We start from the raw sequence: 21,854 nt of genomic DNA on the forward strand, positions 1-21,854 counted from the left end.
ATTATTGTCTTCGTACTTAATTACAAAATTTTCTATTCCTACCTTTCTTTTATTTCCTACTTCCGAGTTTATTATTTTCCATACAGTTTTAGGAATATTGGATGATTTTTTAATATTATTTTCAAAAGCAGTTTTCTTTGCTTGCTTAATATTTTGGTTATATCTTAACAATTGATATTTATAACTTATCTTATTTATAATTGATTTGTTTTTTTCATACCTTTTTTGCTTTTTATAACATTTTTTTCTCATCTTTTAATGTCTGCGTTACCCAACTATGTGCAATTGTATTCTTTTTTTACTACTTTTTTTGGAAACGCTTGATCAAAGTAATATTATAGAATGTAAAAAAAAAAAATTATACTTGTCATGAACTTGGGCAAAATAAACATCTAGCCAAGATTCATGTTTAATAAGTTGATTACAAATAACAACAAATTTGCTTCTGAAAAATTGCGGCATTCTTGAAAAGTGTACTTGTTTATTTAGGAAGTTCAGCAGAACAGGCAAATTCCAACATCTGACCATCATGATCAGAGAGAAGTGTGACAACACCAGTAACTGACATGATATTAACGTGTGATTTATTAACTAATATATTATCTATAGCTGAGTCTGTTTCAAAACTCACTCTGGTTGGAAAATCAACTAGATATTTCATGGCATGAATTTTTAGCATATTTTCTAACATTAACTTATTTTTTTCATCTGGATTTGTGCTTGGTAAAACATTGATATTCAAATCTCCTGCCCAAGTGTCACAATTCTGCCTCGGAAATAATCCCTTACCAATCGGTAGATGTTGTTAGGACATCGCTATCTTCTCAAAACTCTCAGAATCTCTGGCCACCAGGCGGAGGCGAAGGCTCCAGAAATATCCAGGAACAATCCTACTACGTATTTTTCTTCTGTCTCCTTAACTTCTCTTCTCATATCCAGAAGTGCGTCTACCTTTCCAACACTTTCCGTGAATCCATATTGCAGTGGATTTGCCCAATTTTCCCTAACCATCCATTCTTCCATCCTTTTCACAAAGAGAGAGAGGTGTTTGGCCGAAGCCCAGCGGTCCCTCCACCACCCCTGGTTTAAGTCAGAGACTTATTCACCAGGCCGCTTTCCTGAAATATCTTCGGATTCCTCTTCCTGCTGTCAGCTTCAATCCATGTCCTTCCAGGCACATTCTGTGCCTAACCAACACCTCTCCCCTCACCTAGTACCCTCTGTACTAGGGTCATCGGATTTTTTTCTTCTTTCTTTCCAATCTTCTTAAATTTATCTTTCTTTCCTAACATTTTTCTTTTCAAATTCCAGCCTGTCTTCCTGCATTTTCAAATTCATGCTTTTTCTTCCCTATCCTTCGGCACATTCTGGCAAACTCCAGCGCAGATTCTTTGGTTCTCAAGAAGTTGATCTTCACCCAATCCCATGTCTTTTGTTGGAGGAATTCCCTCATGTCGCTTCTTTCTTCTTCATAGAATGGGCACTCCATCAGTACGTGCTGCGATGTCTCCAGCTCTCCGCAATGAGTGCAATGATCGTCATCGACGAGGTTGAAATGTTCAGCTTTGCCTTGAAGTTGCCGTGTCCGCTGACGAACTGTGTCGTGTAGTGATCGGTTTCCCAATGGACTTTCTTTCTGAACCTCACATCCGGAACGAACGCAAAGGTTTCCCTTCCTTTTGTGCTAGACTCCCACCGTCTCTGCCAGTCAACAAGTGTTTCTTCTCTTCGGATCCTCATGCTATCCTTGATGTCGATACCTTCTTCTTTGTCCCTTCTTCTCTTAATCCTTTCTTCAACCATCAAGTCAAGCGGGATGACCCCGGCAATCACTCGGACAGCTTCGTGGGATATCGTGCTGTAGCCCTTGATCACACCCAACAACAGTTTTCTCTGCAGACTCATCAACTTAGACTTCTCACCTCGTCCCCTCATTCGTTGGCCCCACATCTCGCAGCCGTACAGCATCATTGGTTCAAGCGCACCGATGTCCTGCAAATTTCAATCCACTTCTTACTGCAACTCCTAAGTACTTTGTCTCATTTGAACACCGAATTGTCACGTCTCCCATGTCGACACGGATGAATCTTTCAACCAACCTTCCTTTCAGGAGCACCATCACTGTCTTTTCCCTCGAAAACGTCATCTTCCTGTCTTCCCCCCACCTAGTGACCAGTTCCAAGGCTCTTGATGCCTTCCTCATGAGATCAGGGCTTGTGTTCAACTTCACCAAAAGCAGTCCGTCATCCGCATAGGCTCTCGCGGAGATACCTTCCTCGAAAGGTAGCCGCAAAAACCCATCGAACAGGATGTTCCACAACAGAGGGCCCACCACAGACCCTTGGGGGCATCCTTTAGTGATGTTCTTGTTCACCTCTCCGTTGCCAGCTCTTAGTGTCACGGTTCTGCCTCGGAAGTAGTCCCTTACCAATCGGTAGATGTTGTTCGGACATCTCCATCTCCTCAAAACTCTCAGAATCTCTGGCCACCAGGTGGAGTCGAAGGCTCCAGAAATATCCAGGAACAAGCCTACTACGTACTTTTCATCTGTCTCTTCTTCTTCTCTTCTCATATCCAGACGTGCGTCTACAGTTCCAACACTTTCCGTGAATCCATATTGCAGTGGATTTGCCCTATTTTCCCTATCCATCCATTCTTTCATCCTTTTCACTATTAATCTTTCGCCTAACTTTCCTAAGACAGGTAAGAGGGTTACTGGCCTGTACGATTTTACCTTACTTGGGTCCTTTTCCTCGCTCTTTAGAAAAACTTTCACGATTCCTTTTTTCCACACATCAGGATACCTGCCTTCTCTCAGCATCTTGTTGTACAGGTTCAACAGCGTCCCCTTGATCCTTCCAAACATTCTCTTTACTACTTCGTTCTTTATTCCATCCATTCCCGGCGCTTTCCTATCCTTCAGCAGTGCAACGCATGCATTTAGCTCTCCTTCAGTGAAATCTTCCTCATCTGTTCCAGTGCTTTCATCAGTCATCTTACTTCTGATTCTTGATTGTTCCTCTGTATCCTCCTCTTCCCTATCATCTGGCAGCAATCCTTGTATCATTATCTCTAGGGTCTCTTGCACTGTCTCCGTCATTGTGCCGTCTTCTTTTTCCAGGCTAACCAGCACAGTATCCTTTTTCAGCTTCTCTGCAGCAATCTTATAGACCTTTCCCCACGGGTCGCCCTCTTCCTCCGCAATTAGCTTTTCCCACATCTTCTTCTTTTGCTTCCTGATTCCCCAAACGTAATCTGTTCTTGACCTAACAAACGCTCTCCTATCATCTTCCCTTCCTGTCCTATTCCAGATCTTACTTTTCCTTCTCATCTTCACTCGTAATTCATTTAGCTCCTCTGTCCACCAGTACACCTTCTTTGTTCCTACTTTCGCTTTTGGAAACTGCTCCTCCAGCAGCTTGCACGTCATTTCCGTAATCTTTTCCGCATGAACTTCCGCTGTAGCCATTTCAACATCCATCGCTTGTATACCTCTTTGTAAGGCTTCATCAAATCTTGCCCAATTTACATTCCTTAAGCAGTATGACCCTTGTCTCTGTTCATTCTCATGTCTCCGATTAATTTGATCCCTTCGCAATTTCATTGTTATAAGCCTATGATCACTTAGCGTCTCTTCATGAACCATCCAATCCTCTATTCTTCCTGTAAGATCCCTCGTCGTAATCGTCATGTCAATGTTCGATTTTCCTCCCTGCGTGTTCTCAAAAGTCGTCCATCTACTAAATTTGTTCACCACGTGCAGATCCCAAGCAATTACAACATCTTCCACCTTCGACCCTCTCTCATCCGTTGAACCACTGAGCCACAGTCCCGATTTTGCATTTAAATCCCCTCCGCAAACAACTTCTTTATTTCCTTTCTTCCTTATTATATCAGCTAACCATGCCAAGTGACCTTCAATGGGTTCCGACGGCCTACAATAAAGACTGATCACGTGCATTGACTTTCCATTCTGCTCTAACCTAACACTAACACACGTTCCACTTGTTTCCTGAGCAACCATTATGGCGCCAATGGTATCATTCATCACAATAACTGCACTCCAAATATCTTCTCTTCCGCTCCTGTCATGAAATACTCTGCAACCAGCTATCTTCACCTTTCTCCCTACCGCGTATGGCTCTTGGACAAGAAGGACATCTAATTTTTCTTCTATACATCTTCTGAGTGCTTCATCTGTAGCAACTTTACCTCTCCCTAGATTCCATTGCAAAATTCTACAATCCATAATATATTTTTTCATTTTGCCGTCTGACTGCCTTCTCATAGGCCGAACACTTCCTTGACCCAGCTTCATGCTTGCTATTTTCCTTCTTATCTCTTACGCAGTTTATACATCTAACCTTTTCCTTCTTACCCTTGTTGGGGCAGTCCTTATAGTCGTGCTCCCCAGCACAGTGGGAGCAAGCAGGGGTTTCACTCTTACAGTGCTTTGCCACATGTCCAAACTTCTGACACTTAAAACACCTAGCAACATCCACATAGTCTTTCACCCGACAACTTTGCCATTCTACGAAGATCCGCTCTTTCCTTCTTATCCAGTTCCTCACCCGTACAGAACATTCCACCACAACATGACACCTTTTCCCTGTCGATCTTAAATCCTTATACCTATGTCTTACCGCAAACTCCTGCTTGAAATCCGCCTCAACAATTTGGCTCTCCCCCATGTTTCGGGAGAAAATCTCCTCCTTGATCTCATCTTCCGTCAGTTTAGCACTAACATCATAAATCATGATGAAAGGTTTTTTCTTCTCCGGACGCTCTACTTTCAACCCTGCCTCTTTCAACGTCTCTTGCTTCATGAGATTTTGCACTCCATCCTCATTTTCTGCTTCAATAATCACACCATTCTTGATATTTATTAGCCTCTTAACTTTCAAGCCGATTTCAGAAGGCCTTACTAACTTTTTCAAGGTTTTAGTCACTTCTTCAGTCTCCAAGGTGTCATGCCGCACTATAATTTGTTTCGGTGCTTGGACTACGGGTCCTTTCATTCCAGTTACCCTTGGAACCATTGGGGTATCTTTCTTCAGCACTGCTGAGTAGCTCACTCCAGCCGCGCCTGGAACAACCTTGCCCTTCAGATTGTCCATTTCATGTCGCACGGTGGAGCTCACGATCTTTAAAAACTCTCTTCGTTCTTCCAACCTCGTTTCAATCCGGACTCTATCCTCTCTTGCCCTAATCAGCTCTTCCTGGAACCGGTTCAAGTACCTTCCAAACTTCTCTGTCTGAGGCTTAGTCACCATTTTTATGACGGTTGGCTTTTTGAACCATCCCTTCATCTTATCCAGTACCAAACTCAAGCAAACTAACGGGTCGTCTTCATCCTCGACCTTTTCTTCCTCATCCGATTCCAAATCCTCAGTCTTCCTGGCTTTCCTCCTTTTCTCTTTATCCTTTTCCTCAGGGCTTCTATTCCTCTTCTTTTGCTTCTCCGCCTCGGACTCCGACTCCGCCATACTGCTGGTCCCCGATCGATAGCCTCCTCCCAACGCAGACGCGGACCCCCTGGAGCTACTCAACCTCCTCTCCTTCTCATGTTTTTCCAGGAACTCCTTTTCCGCCGCTATCCTGTCCTCTTCAGCTTTTCTGGCTTCTTCTCTCCTAGCCTCATCCTCCTTCAATGTTCTCAATTGATCAGCCGTCATCTTGATTTGCAATTAATGTAAAATATAAAAATCTTTTCAAAAGCTTCTCTTTGGTGTAGGTCAAACTGAAACCTGAAAAACTACATACAATTCATTAGTGATGGTTTTTTTGGGTTCCCCGGTTCATAGGAGTATTGCCAATCACTCCTGCGCCGTCCATCGACCGAGGCCCTACATTTCACCAATCAGGCCAAACCTCCTCGGACACCGATGCCCACCTATCACAGTCGCAGGCACCCGCATATGCCCATGGTTCTTGAGCTGATTTCTGACAATTTTGAAGCACCGCTTTCAGCGTGGCGAGGCTGCTTACTAACGGTGGCCCCCACTGTTGTCAATTTCACAGCAGTGGCTGCCATCAAGCTTAGGTCTGGAGTTGGCATGTGAAGGTATCTCCACTAGCGTCCCCCATTACCCCGACCAGAATGCAAGGGGAGGTCTGGTTCACAAATGGTGACCAGCTCAGATTTAGGGCCGTTTGCCATGGGCAAGCCATGACGTCCCCGGACACCCAATCCGCCTTCGTGTTTTTTAAAGACCCCTCACACACCGCCTCTGTTCAACAGACCGCCACTTGATTTCCCTTGATTCCACTTCAAAGCCAGGGGTAGGCAGGCACGTTCTGGCAGTGATGGTCGGGACTCGTGTCAAACGTTTTGTGAGTTTTTGTTTTTGCTTTGTTGTATTTTTTATTTTTAATTTTTTTTATATTTTATTTTTTTGTTTCACACGTCAGGTCAAAACCTGGGATTTTTAGGTCAAGACCCGGGATGTCAGCCTAGCTATCAACAATCTATGGTTGATAGTACAAATCCATCCAACGTCCCTTAAACTTGGCTTGTAAAATACAGCCTAATCTCCTTAGGGGAGAAAAGGTTTGGGCTATTGCGACTCCTAGGAGCCGGGCCATGCGTTCGCCAACTCGCCAGGCCGGAACAAAGAGAGAGAGGGAGAGGGAGAGAGAGAGAGAGAGAGAGAGGGTGAGAGAGAGAGAGAGAGAGAGAGAGAGAGAGAGATCCAAATAATAATAACTTAGTAACTGACACCATGTAATTATATCGGTGTCAGTTACCAAGTTATTGTTATTTATGTGTTTTTACCTCTGTTAATAGAATACAAACTTTGAATAAAATGTGTATAAAATGTTATAAGTGTTATTATTCATGTTTATAGGACAGGAGGGAGTACATTACGAAGACTATACTCCATATGGATTAGTCACAGACCTCAGAGTGGGCAAAGAGTTGAGGAGTTGTTTCCATAAAAATGAAAAAGGGGAAAACAACCTGCTCACATACCTGAAGACATTTGGTTTGTTTTGTTTAAATCTTCTATTGATTTTGTTTTTAGTAGCGATTCCTTCATCGTAGATTTTTTTTTCTACACATATTACATAATAAATTACTAATATTACTATTTTTACTAGTCTATTATTATTATCACGTAAAACATGTACTAAAAATAAAAATCAAGAATATTTGATAAGAAGACCAACACAACCATTTGTTTAAGAGACTTCTAAATTAATGAGACTTGTGAAGCTGAAGTTTGTTTTTTATCTTTAATTTGTAATGATCAAAAGTTGATTAAGCCTTATCTCACAAATGTGTGGGTTTAAATTTAATTGGCTCTTAACAATACTATTATATAAAGACAATGTTTGTAGGTCTCATTTTACTAGCACACTTCTCTTAAAACTAAAAATGTATACATGACGAGTTCAATAGAGTAGTTAAGGGAGGTACCTTGGGTCTGGTCTAACATAGGCTCTTATGGGGAGGAGTAATTGTCACAAAAAACCTGCTTGCGTATTAAATAAGTATAGATTAAACAATTTTTGTGGATAAAAAGCGTACATGCCTCGACCGGGTATCGAACCCGGGCCTCCTAGGTGACGGACGACAGTTACAGGTACAGTGTTTATAGTGGAAATTGACAACCTCAATTTACATATACAGGGTGCGTAATATACATAGAAAAAAAAACATTAGGCTATATTTTTATTTTATACATATCCTATATGTTGTCGTCCATAACAAATGCGAAACAAATGATAGTTCATGTATCCAATGTTAAAAACAGCTGAAAGAGGGCTTAAGCGGAACTTTACCGTCGAGCATAAACCCCCATGTTAATCTTATGGGAGAAACTCCAACTTTGATGGCCTGTGGGGCAAAGCCCAAGGATTTTTATTACAGGAATTAGTGAAAGGAGACGTCTACACAAAAAATACTTTATTTTGACACGTCGTTTGTAAATATCCGTCCATTATTAACGGAGGAGTAGTGTTTCGTATAAATCGCCTTCACGTATTATATATAAGGATAAATATATGCCGATACTTGATGTGAAATCTTTGCGTGCATACCTTCAATTTGAGACCTCTATGATGAAAATCGGTTGGGCAGAAGAGCCAAACTAACTCGGAAAAGAAAAACAAAATTTTACTCCCATAAGGGGGAGCAAATTTCGTTTACGTATAAGCTCAGTGGGACGGTATAAAAATATATGCCGATGCTTGATGGGAAATCTGTGCGTGCATACCTTCAATTTGAGACCTCAATCATGAAAATTGGTTGGGTAGAAGAGCCAAACAAACTCGGAAAATAGAAACCAAATTTTACTCCCATAAGAAATACATGGGGAGCGAATTTCGTTCACGTATAAGCCGAGTGGGACTGTACAGGGCTGGACTTAGGACTTCAGGGGCCCCGGGCAAATTTTCCAATGGGGCCCTAGGATTTCAGTTTGGGGGGGGGGTCCTCCGGGGGGTTTGGGGGGTATGGAATACCGGGAAAAACTTCTAAATTTAGGCTTCAAATAGAGCAATTTAAGGCAAAATGAGCAATAAGTTCTATATCAAAAATCGTTCTTAAAATATAACTATTTTAACATATTTTTGTATGCAGCATCTTTTAATTTTATACACAAAAAATAAAAATGTTTGAAACCTAATCTCTTGCATTCACTATCAACTATTCAAACTCTGACCAAATGTTTCAATTGCTTTGTAGTACCAGTGAAGGCATATTTGGTATGGTAGCATGGTAGGCTACCATAATATATTTGGATTAGAAGTATTGACATATTTTTGTTATTATGTATTTAAATTATCGATTATCGCCGTCGATTTGTATGATTTTTCAATATTACTACAATATAGGTGTGATTATTTTATTTTGGTCTAAAACTATTTTTCTAATAATACAAAAACAAACTAATTTGAATTTTAAAATCTTTTGTTTTTTGCCACGATTTAGCCACCTCATTAGAGACGTATAGCGTGGTTTTGAATTGTTGAAGTAGTAAACGTTGCTCATTCATGTGTATATAGTTGTAATGTATATTTACTTATATACATAACATTTTCTGTTTTCAATTAGCCTACGTATCAATACCAATAAAATTAAAATAAGCTTGGAACTAGGTTTTTTAACATTAAGATTTATAAACTCTAAAACACAACTGTTGGGTTGTAGAGATTTTGTTTTTTTTTTTGTAAAAAACCATAAAATATAAAATATGACTTATGTTTATTTTCATAATGGTTTTGGTACCTATGGCATTCTCGTTCAACTGTAGATATATATATGCCGATGCTTGATGGGAAATCTGTGCGTGCATACCATCAATTTGAGTCATCAATCATTAAAATCGGTCGGGTAGAAGAGCCAAACGAATTCGGAAAAGAAAACCTAAACTATTTAAATTATAAGATAATTCACAAACCAATTCATCGCTAATAGAGGGGTTACTAAAAAATATTACATAAGGCTTCCCCAAGTAAGCCTAGAACAAGCCTCCAAACACAACTTCAACTTCAACTGTTAATTTAGTTGGATGGACTCAAAGCAAACATGTTTTTTTATTATTCAAAATGGAACTGTCAATAAACGTCCAAACGAGATGTTAAGGCTATTAGCATAGATAAAACATACTCCTCGTTTTATCTATGCTATTAGTATACGATTCAGGCTAGTGTCGTCATTTGACTATATTATTTATGATCTGTACCGTTTCTGTTCTAATATCCGTGGAATAATGCTATCAGCTATTTCTTGATCTACTTAATTCAAAAGTCACCAGCCTTTGTTGTTATGCCTTTGTTTATGTGTCAAATACTGCTTCCATAAGGATTACATTGAAACCTTGAGGGGCTGTGGGGCGGATTCCTAAGAGATTTGTTTGACGCCATATAGATATTGGCACTCACCGATATGGTCTTTATCGCCATGCAAAATTTGAAAACGATTGCTTCAGCCGTCTAGGAGGATTTTGCGTATTACGAAATTCATACGAGTCGATGTATAAGAGCTTCGCTCGCTCCGCTCAATTACCCCGACCAGAATATACAAACAAGGTTATGGTGGGAAAGCAGACAACCTACGTACACAGTACGTAAAGTAAGGTTATGGCGGGAACAGCTGTGCTGATCAGCTGATTTATCAATTAATAATTTACCTAGAGGTGTCACTTGATTGAAATGGAGCGTTCTGATTGGTCCCCTACAGGGTCGCCGCTCTTACTCTCTGTATCTAGATGTTGTATAGATATTGTATACATTAGTTAAAAGATATAAACATTAAAAATTAGATTATGGCTTATACAGTTACACCTTCACATTTAATACGCAGTGTCAGTATACTGTTATTAAATACAAATTTACTCAGGTACAAAAAAAAACAGTTATTTACGTTAGGTGGCTGTAAATCTATTCCCCATAAGAGCCCATGTTAGACTCAAGATACCTCCCCTAACTACTCACTAGTAGGTTCCGACCTATGGTTTGGTAAATACCGGTCTATTTGATTTATTAAGTAACGATTTATTAAATTAGTCAATTGACTTCTCGGAACTTATTAAAAACCCATTTAAAAAAGTGACTATCAAACAGTTTCTACCGTGTAATTTACTTGTTTTCATTAGGCCTATATATTAAAACTTAGAATAAAAAAATCCATAATAGTCATTTTACTTTCATATTTATTTTCATATTTAGTTTTTTTTTTTTAATTCAAGATCTGATTTAGACTATAAAGTGAAAAAAAAACAACTATCAATCTATCAATTTTATTGAAAATGTTGTTCATAATCTTGTTTTTAACCAGATACTGATTGGAGTCTCGTGCCCAAAGAAAAAAGTGTTGTGTTTATTGAGAATCATGACACGGAGCGTGAACACAATGACAAGGGCGAATTGACTAACACTCTTACTTATAGACACTCAAGAGCTTATAAGGTAACAGCTACTATTTAATTATTACATGTTTTATGAACTAATAAATAAACATGGTTTGTTGTGTCAAAGCAATGCCATATTTTATTATCATCCTTCCAATAGATTAATGAATTAAAATACCGTACATAATCTATGATGCTTGTAAACATATTTAGGCCTATAAATGTATTTATTTTCTCCATAAATAGGAGAAAACATCTATTTCAATGACATTACTGTTTTTGATAAATATTTAATCCATCTCTCACGTTCATATTATTTTGAAAATGTTTTATTGTACCCTAGTTTATAAAAAAAATATATATTTAAATGCAGGAGACAAGTAGAATTATATGGATTAATTGTATTCATATATTTAATTTACATTCAGTACATCTCTTATAATCATTTTATTTCACATTCTTTGATTACCCCCTAGTCAATTTGAAAAATAAAATATAAAATTTTAATTTTAATGTAAGGAAGGTAGAGCGTTGCCACCGATGATCAGGTAGTATATACAGGGTGTTTTTAAAAGAATGCCGGGATTTTAAATGGTAATTGCTTGGATACTATTCAAGGTAACTAAACGTTTTATACGTCAAACTGAAGCTAAAATAACTAAGTTTTGTTTCCCGTGTAGCAAGGGAGGAAACTTTGTCCTTGGTATGCGTAAAACAGGTGCGTGGTGCTAGACCGCTTTTGTGACTCATACGCCTGACGCCAGTCGCCAGTGCGACTAAATTTAACTAAATTTAAACTAAATTTAAATCTACTTGATTATAAAGAAACTTGAAGCTGGTTTAATGAGTTTCGTGGCACCAAAATGTTTTGAAAAGACATTCACCTGGCCGGCTAAAAAAATCGATGCCATAGTCGAAGAAATCCGACAATTCTGCATCAGAAGCCCGAAAAAATCGATTGCCCGACAAAGTCTTCAGTTTAACGAACCTAAATTGGCCACTTTATGATGTTATCTATAAAATATAGAGTCTTTGTGCCGAAAAAGATTCAGTTAAGACATCAGATAAACCCGCCGATCGCCTTCAGCGTACAGACATTGCCAGTTTTACGCTCATATAAGATTGATTAAAATTTTAATTTTAATCAATCATTCCGAATTGTATGAAAGAATGAGAAAAAACTGTATTCTTTTCCCATCAATTTGACGTTTAAATCGTTTAATTATCTTGAATAGTCCCCGAGCAACGACCGTTTGAAATCCCGGCATTCTTTTAAAAACACCCTGTATATAGGACGATGATCAAACTGTAAGAGCCAAATTTACTAAAATACGAGTAAGACTATGGCTTAATTTTTCTTTCATTTACAACAATAAACAGAATATAGATAATCATCATAAGCCTACGCGTTTGGCCTAATAGATAAAGTCAATGACAACGCACAGACATCCTCTGATCCATCTCCCCCCCCCCCAAACAGACTATCACCAGCGTTGTAGTCTGGTACCTAATGAAGGAACACACATATAAGTTATACATGATTTATTAACACAATATTAATATACAGTGTGATTGAAAAGTCCCGTAACGGCGTAATATATTTTATGCCATTATAGATAAAGTAATGAGACATAGTATATCAATAAAATCCACAAATGTCTACTCTTTTAAGCTATTTTTACTTTTTTATCCCTGAAGTGGGCGGGCCACGAGGAGTCAGACAAAATTCTTAAATAGCAGCATAGGTCAAGTTTAGTATCAAATTAAAGGCCATTACTAGTAGAATACAATGCTGCAAATGAATGACCGAGTCGAAATTGGCAGCTGTTCAAAGATTTCTTGAATCTGCCATTTTCAATCTTTGAACGGCTGCCATTTTTGACACGGTTGTTCTTTTAAGCTTAAATTTGCGGCATTGTAGCCTATTCTACTAGTACACCTTTAATTTGATGTGCATATCGATCTATGTGTACGTTTATAATTTTCTACTGAATTCTAGAGGGCGCCCCCTTTGAGGACGTAGCGTAGCATTGCAAATTCAATTTATCTTTGAACAACTGTTTGTTTTTTTTTACTCGGATGTCAGTTTGATTTCAAATTTACGGCATTGTTTTCTAATAGCCAAGACCTTTAAATTTAAAACAACCTATGCTGTTTTCTTCTGACTCCTCGTGGGCCGTCTTCCTTGGGGGATAAATAAATACATAATAATAGCTTAAAAGAGTAAACAATTATGGCTATTATTGATATACCAAGTCTCATCACTTCATCCATAATGGTAAAAAATATATTACACGGTTCCGGAAATTTTCAATCACACTGTATTACAGTTTTAGCATCTCAATTGGGAGTCTCAGTCCCAGTATCCCGGCATGGTTGAAATCCCAGGATTAACACTGGATTTAAAAACCTATAGCTTATATTAAAAAAAAAAAAAAAAAAAAAAACAGGATAAGTAATTACTCTGCATGAAAGGCGAAGAACGACTTTGGCATACCAAGCATGACTGACAGTCGGTGAATAAGAATTATTTTCTAAATAACATTGTAAGCCTTGATAAAATTTGCTGAATACAACGTTTTAAATCAATACAATTGCACCAATAGCCCAGGAATTTTAGACAAAATAATGCCCTAAAATAGAACAAATTAATAACTAGCTGATTTTTTGTGTGGTGTTAGTATGTCATTAGGTAAGTATTTTCTGAAAGTTCCCCTCACTTCCTCCGCTTGCTTCACCCAGTAAAGGGCTAGAAAGGGTCTAAGTGATGTAAAAATACATAAATATTTATTGAGTGACACCAGTGTCACCGATTTTAGTGGTTTTAGTCTTAAATCATTCAGAATGAAAGTAGTCATGCTAAATAATCATCACAACAATACTTCATAGCACTTTAGGGCGTTTTATTTTATATATTTAAATTTTTATAGTAAATTTTAGGTTATTTAAAGCGTTTTTGCTGAGAATTTCAGTTTTTGACAGCTACTACCCCCAACTTATTATTTGTTATTTTTGTCAAAAAATATATCCAAGAAAATTTTAAAATCAATGAAACAAATATATAAATCATTCGTGATTTTGGATTGGCAAAGTTAGACCGAAATATAGATATAAAGTTAAGAGCACCGAACCGCAGCGTATGAATCCTTCGCACATTTTTTACCATTTAATTTCTCATTTATTAACTCAAAATGGTCTAATTAATAAATAAACTCACATAAAGAATGCTAGTAAATAATAATATTAAAAACCCTCATATCCATGGATACGAAAAAATAAATCATAAAAACTACAGGGTGTTGAGAAATTTAAGTTTGGATATTTTAGGTTGGCAGCTCTGAAAAAAAAATGTTTGCCCAACAATGCTTTCACACCTGTTATAATGTACGTACACAGCTTTATACGTATAATACCCCGGCCGAAGCAAACCTGCAGACTAAGCAAATTTCCATTTGCCTGATTTGGATTTACACTAAAATGTGTCCTTAAAAATATCACAATTATTCCTTATTTAAATTAAATGGTACTTAGGTTTGCTGCATCAGGGAGGGTAAAAAGGTGTTTTTTTGTAAAATGTTAATAGTTTAGTATGAAATGAATCCATTTTCTAAATTTTATCAAATATATTCATAAACAAGCAAACTAACACAGTTTACTTATTCTCCATATGAATAACATGGGAATTTTAAATTTATAGTTTTTTAGAATTTTCTCCGTAACCATTAGGCGCATAATAACGCTTCAATATACTAAATTATTTGTTATTTTAAGCTCTACAAAATGTTTTAGAAAGAAAAATGCTAAATTTTAAGTTTTTAGGGTCAAAATGGGAAAACCGAGTTGCTTACCATGAGTACTACGGTAATAGCTTATTCCCTATAGGGGAAATTCGTTAAAAACGTAATTATGTTTGAAGTTGTTTTAGAAGACTCGTGGTAGAATTGTTCATTTACAATATGTGATGTGAATAAGTAATAGAACAATTTTGTTTTATATAGGTGTTGTGATTGTTGACAAGTGGAAAATGGCGTAAATCATCACTTAAGTCTATTTTTTCACACAAACTTCATAATAAATGGACTTGAATTAAAATACAGTTTTGAAGCTACGCATTTTTCGCTTGGTGTCATGGAAAGCTGGAGTGTGGAGAGAGCCTTCCTGAAGCAGGGAACCTGACAAAATGTCGTCAGCCGAGGTATTTCTGCTATTTTACATGCCAGTGAAGAGCGTGGGGACAACGTTCGACATATTTAGGAAGGTAAAACATCCTTAAAGGTCCATGAAAAGTGTCAAACTTAGTATACACGACCATCGTCCATTGCTGCAGCTAATTGCGTCGCAGCGTCAGTCATCTGATTCGTCCTGTTTGGACCTAGAGGAGGGCCCTAGTCGTCTCTCTCTCTCTCGTTCAAGCATTGATTCGGTGTTTGACATTAAAGTTCACTGTTTGTTTTGTGGCAAATATGCCTTGAACTGTGCCAGTACAAAACTCCCACAAAAATATAGAAAGGTTTTACCCTACCAATATTTAACTCCGTCTTACCCCGAATAGCCGGTGTTGGAGACTTAGTAGCCGCCCAAGCAAAGTATTGCCGTGACTGTTATTCAACATTTTTTTGAAACCCATCAGAAAAAGGTGTAGGTAGACTGAAAAACGTCACTACAAGAGATGCATTTTTAAAATTATGTGGTTACATTGAAAATAACGACGAATCCCAGTTTAGCGTCACTGATGAGCTACCTAGAAAAAATGGAAGAATTTTTACCAGGAAAGGAAATTTACAGTTCATAATACTTAGTTAGGAAGCTGTCCGAGCATTTTGGAGAGAAAATTACATTTTCGGTAACAGTTGTAACGTTGAGTGATACTTCTCACAAATTATTACGGGCGTCATGGAACGCTGATAGAATGACGGATTTGGAGACCAAAAATAGAAGAAAATAGTTGAAGAGGCTGCCCAGATTATTAGGGAAGAGATGAGGCATCTAAACTCAACTTGTTCTGCAATGGGTAGCCGCTGTTTTGGAGGCTGCGCCAATGGACCTCCCACATCTCTGTAGGATGATGAAGATGTTGATGCGGGATTGTAGTTACAAGAAATATTGAATGTAGGTAAAGAATATGCTTTATTTTGGACGGGTTGAAATTCACCCCAAGAAACTGATCCGTACTTTTTTCTGAAATGTGCAGGAAAAATTACCAACTTATCTTAGCTATTTTTTTTATTTGTTGATATGTGAGTATTAGTTGTATATAAGATTAAAAAAAAAATAAGGTAAAGAAATTCCAATATAACATATCTTACAAATGATGCAAGAGTTTTATTTATTTTTGTATATATTTTTTTTACAAAAAATAAAATATAGGTATCAAATAAAAGGCCTTAAAGTGCTACGAATTATTGTTGCGGCAATTCTTTAGCATGACCACTTTCATTCTGGATGATTCAAGACTAAAACCACTAAAATCGGTGACACTGGTGTCACTCAATAAATATTTTTGTATTTTTACGTCACTTAGACCCTTTCTAGCCCTTTACTGGGTGAAGCAAGCGGAGGAAGTGAGGGGAATTTTCAGAAAATACTTACCTAATGACATACTAACACCACACCAAAAATCAGCTAGTTATTAATTTGTTCTATTTTTTTACCTAAAGTGCCTGGGCTACAATAAGTTAAGTTTAGTTTGTAATTTTATCATTGAAATTCACTCTAGCCTAGTGCACTTAATGTTCATTAATTATAATTATCTGCCACAAACTATGTCCTTTGTACCCGCATGGTCCTTTATTTCCTTTTTGCAGTGACTAATGGCTGTTTGTGCAACTAAATTAGTGAGCAAAGTGGGAATTGCTCACTTTTTTTAAACGTTGTAAAGCCAATACCGTAAGACGTAATTTGTTCATTTTCAGATGGCAGTGATGTTCATGCTAGCTATAAATGATTACACTCCCAAGATACTTTCCAGCTACAAGTTCGACAATTTTGACCAAGGCCCTCCCACACTGCCACCGAGCCCTAGCCGCGAGAATCTCTGTTACAACGGCTGGTTGTGTCAGCATCGGTGGCGTCAAATATACAATGGAGTGGAATTCCACAACGTCGTCAGAGGTCAGTGAAAATCCTATAATTAACTATAGATAAGTCATGGAGACACATCAGAGAATGCCCCAAATAGGGAATAAGCTATACTGTATCATCGTAGCTCTCATGGTAGGACCTAGACCCAGGATCAATTTACTTTTTCATTTGGGTGTAGGCACATGACCGATTACGGCTAGAGTTTGTTAAGTTAACAATGAAATTCACACATTGCAAGAATGATAATATAAGAATATATTCTGTAAGAATATAATATGATGGGTAAGAGAAAGGTGTCTGGCATGAACGTATGAGGTTCATACTATGAACGTACATAGCTAAGGATAAATATTTAAATATATGGTGAACTCAAATTCATAAAATGTTAAATTTGTTCCGTACCGTCACCAATAACCGCACAAAACCACTTCAATATACTTTGTTATCTATTGAACAAAAACAACAATACAACAATAATGCTTTGTTTTTTAAGCTCTTCATATTGGTTTGAAAAGAAATAGGGAAATTTATGTTTTGAGTGTCAAAAATTAGAAAAATCAATTTTTACCCCATACAACCCCACTACAGGGCTGTTTACATCCTAGGGAGTTAAAGAGCTACTTTTATACCTCCAAAGCATGATTGTAACACGGCTGTTTTTGCTGCAGTGTGACTAAAAATCGTTTGAATAAAGATTCTTTCTTAAATCTGTCACTGATATATTTACATGAACAGTTAATGACAGTTATGGCAGTAGATCACTTATCAAAAAACTGCAAATAGTTGGGTCTCTTTCACTCTTAGGCAAAGAGAGTTTTCCCTATATCAGTGATCTATCTCCATGAAAAAATACTGAATTGATCATTTATCTTAATCGCTCCGTTTCATTCGTTTTTTTCTTTCTGCAGGAACTAAACGCCAGTGGTGGGACAATGGCAAAAACCAAATCGCTTTTTGTCGAGGAGATCAAGGATTTGTGGCTTTCAACTTTGAGGACTACGATATGAAGCAGACCATCCAGGTAAAAACCGGTAAAATAATTAGATCCAAACTTAAAAAATTGTATTACATTATGTTAAATCCAAATTGTATGGAGAATGTTGAACGGTGTTTAGCGGTGTTGAAGTCTAACATTGAACATGATTATGTCAGCACAATAAATTAGTATACGAAATATAGTATACTAGAGTACAAATATTTAGTATACTAATGCTATTGAAAAGTCTCTAAATAATCATATTTTTTTAACACAAAGGCCAATGACCCCACAGAAATTAGTCATAGGAGTAAAATTAGGCAAAATTAAGCTAGGCGCCCACCGGGCAACTCAGCGGGTGACGCGGCGCGGCGCGGCGCGGCGCGACGCCGTGGAAAAAAGTTGCCACGTATCCGTGCCATGTTATCTTATGGACTGACGCCCACCTAGCAACCCAGCGGGTGGCGCAACGCGGCGCGGAAAAAAAACTTCTTCTCGAATCCGGCAGTGAGAATTCGGTGGAGAATTTCTTCCTCTCGTGTTGCGGCGCCTCCGTTGAGTTGCCTGGTGGGCGCGGGGTAGAGGCACGGAAACGGCGTCTGCCCCTCGTCTGCCGCTCATTCGGGTGTTTTCGGAAAGTATCGTGAGCCCTTCGGGAGTGTTCGGGTCCGAATCGAAGTGCACTGTGCATCCCCTCCAAAAGAATAATTCTCAGCGCTGCCCCGCGCTTCCGCTAGAGTTGCTTGGTGGGCGCGAACCCTGGAGAAGCGGACGGAAGTTTTTCTCCGCGTCGCGCCGTGCCGCGCCGCGCCGCGTCACCCGCTGAGTTGCCCGGTGGGCGCCTAGCTTTAGGCAACCGACCAATGCAGATTGCCTCACTAGGTGATGTGGCCACCCTGGAAAGTATTCCCGCAAAACACTCCACGTATTCCGTGGCGCTGTCCTGCTGAAACCACACTAAAGCTAGGCGCCCACCGGGCAACTCAGCGGGTGACGCGGCGCGGCGCGGCACGGCGCGACGCGGAGAAAAACTTCCGTCCGCTTCTCCAGGGTTCGCGCCCACCAAGCAACTCTAGCGGAAGCGCGGGGCAGCGCTGAGAATTATTCTTTTGGAGGGGATGCACAGTGCACTTCGATTCGGACCGAACACTCCCGAAGGGCTCACGATACTTTCCGAAAACACCCGAATGAGCGGCAGACGAGGGGCAGACGCCGTTTCCGTGCCTCTACCCCGCGCCCACCAGGCAACTCAACGGAGGCGCCGCAACACGAGAGGAAGAAATTCTCCACCGAATTCTCACTGCCGGATTCGAGAAGAAGTGTTTTTTCCGCGCCGCGTTGCGCCACCCGCTGGGTTGCTAGGTGGGCGTCAGTCCATAAGATAACATGGCACGGATACGTGGCAACTTTTTTCCACGGCGTCGCGCCGCGCCGCGCCGCGCCGCGTCACCCGCTGAGTTGCCCGGTGGGCGCCTAGCTTTATCCACACCAATACGTCGTCTGGGGTTTGTAGGCTACAATAACGCATGTTTTACTTAGCTATTGGTCCCAAAAGATTGAAAATAGCCTCACAATCAAGAACCAACATTGATACCATTATAATGGCCATTTTAAAAATACATCATCTCTATTGCGATGTGAGTTGAATATTCGTCCACAGCATGATGGCAAATGATCCGAGTGGGATAAATTTAAATCACGTCCTTTCAGGTTATCTAACCCCAACCCTAGTAACTGAAGCCTTCAGAATTTCCCACTGAAATAAGCAGTTCTTCACCCCACCCTATATTTACAAATATTGTGGGTTCTATTTATTTTTTATGGTTTTTAGTAAGTAAAGTGTCTTCATTTGAGGGTGCGTTCACAAAGAAAGCTGGTTACAAGCGCTTGTTGGTAAGCGCTTGCAAGCTCAAACCGGCGTGAGAAAAGTCATCTAAGGCGGTGACACACTATCGATCTTTTCCCCGATCAAGACCCCGAACCGAGCAGGGAGAAGGGAGAAGGGAGATAAATATCAGCAAAATTTTACTCCGAACATTTCCCCGAACATGACCAAGACTAGACGAATTCTACCGAGCGCGGCAAAAGGAAGTTTGGAGAGAGATAGAGAGTGTGTGCGAGTGAGAGCGCGGAGGTTTCTATAACAACAAGTTTCTATAACATAAAAATTATTGTTAAAAGTCGCATTTTGAAAACTTGTCGCAAAAATAAAATATTCTAGAAAGGATGCTTAGTTATATCTATTGATTTCTATTGGTTTTATTAATTGAAATAACGTTACAGAATGATCATTTTAATTGCCTTTAATAATATTAATGTTTATATTATTTTTGAAAGAATTTAAGTCAACATCAATTACTTATTCAACCTTAATATTATTGATATAATTGATTTAACGGTTTCTACACTTTAAACCTTGACCAAACAAACCACAAACATTACATCTTAAATGGTTATAATATATAATGGCAACATATTACCCAACATTTATTTATTTTACCAATTAAAGAGTTTAATTGCCATATTAAATCAGAACTATCAATGCTAGCGCAGGCGGCCGCTCGGTGAGGCGCTCGCGACGATGTACGGGGCAAAAATGTACCGTGACACACTATCGTACATCGGACCGTACATCGGACCGATCTTTTCTTTGATCTTTCGCCAAAAAACCGCCTCCAGAGCGCTCGTCTCCCTGCTCGGCCTGATGTCTTGTTCGGCGTCTTGATCGGTGTACGGACCCGTGACACACTATCGAACATCCTCCCTTCGACCTCCCTTCTCCCTTCTCCCTGCTCGGTTCGGGGTCTTGTTCGGGGAAAAGATCGATAGTGTGTCACCGTCTTTAAGGCGGTGACACACTATCGATCTTTTCCCCGATCAAGACCCCGAACCGAGCAGGGAGAAGGGAGAAGGGAGATAAATATCAGCAAAATTTTACTCCGAACATTTCCCCGAACATGACCAAGACTAGACGAATTCTACCGAGCGCGGCAAAAGGAAGTTTGGAGAGAGATAGAGAGTGTGTGCGAGTGAGAGCGCGGAGGTTTCTATAACAACAAGTTTCTATAACATAAAAATTATTGTTAAAAGTCGCATTTTGAAAACTTGTCGCAAAAATAAAATATTCTAGAAAGGATGCTTAGTTATATCTATTGATTTCTATTGGTTTTATTAATTGAAATAACGTTACAGAATGATCATTTTAATTGCCTTTAATAATATTAATGTTTATATTATTTTTGAAAGAATTTAAGTCAACATCAATTACTTATTCAACCTTAATATTATTGATATAATTGATTTAACGGTTTCTACACTTTAAACCTTGACCAAACAAACCACAAACATTACATCTTAAATGGTTATAATATATAATGGCAACATATTACCCAACATTTATTTATTTTACCAATTAAAGAGTTTAATTGCCATATTAAATCAGAACTATCAATGCTAGCGCAGGCGGCCGCTCGGTGAGGCGCTCGCGACGATGTACGGGGCAAAAATGTACCGTGACACACTATCGTACATCGGACCGTACATCGGACCGATCTTTTCTTTGATCTTTCGCCAAAAAACCGCCTCCAGAGCGCTCGTCTCCCTGCTCGGCCTGATGTCTTGTTCGGCGTCTTGATCGGTGTACGGACCCGTGACACACTATCGAACATCCTCCCTTCGACCTCCCTTCTCCCTTCTCCCTGCTCGGTTCGGGGTCTTGTTCGGGGAAAAGATCGATAGTGTGTCACCGTCTTTAAGGCGGTGACACACTATCGATCTTTTCCCCGATCAAGACCCCGAACCGAGCAGGGAGAAGGGAGAAGGGAGATAAATATCAGCAAAATTTTACTCCGAACATTTCCCCGAACATGACCAAGACTAGACGAATTCTACCGAGCGCGGCAAAAGGAAGTTTGGAGAGAGATAGAGAGTGTGTGCGAGTG

General features: G+C 39.1%; 1 protein-coding gene across 1 annotated transcript in view; it reads left to right on the forward strand.

Annotated features, from left to right (window-relative positions):
• LOC128999747 (alpha-amylase 4N-like) overlaps nt 1–21,854 on the forward strand; it is a 67,527-nt gene that overhangs the window by 42,602 nt on the left and 3,071 nt on the right. Inside the window, exons 7-10 of the mRNA XM_054426406.1 lie at nt 6,849–6,986; nt 10,784–10,914; nt 16,769–16,967; nt 17,846–17,958. Coding sequence (XP_054282381.1) covers nt 6,849–6,986; nt 10,784–10,914; nt 16,769–16,967; nt 17,846–17,958 — 581 coding nt within the window. The remainder of the gene's footprint in view (nt 1–6,848; nt 6,987–10,783; nt 10,915–16,768; nt 16,968–17,845; nt 17,959–21,854) is intronic.

The sequence above is a fragment of the Macrosteles quadrilineatus genome, unplaced genomic scaffold, assembly GCF_028750875.1.
Source record: "Macrosteles quadrilineatus isolate MER2022 unplaced genomic scaffold, UCM_ALF_1.0 Scaffold_8__2_contigs__length_117827958, whole genome shotgun sequence".
In the NCBI taxonomy this organism is placed as follows: domain Eukaryota; kingdom Metazoa; phylum Arthropoda; class Insecta; order Hemiptera; family Cicadellidae; genus Macrosteles; species Macrosteles quadrilineatus.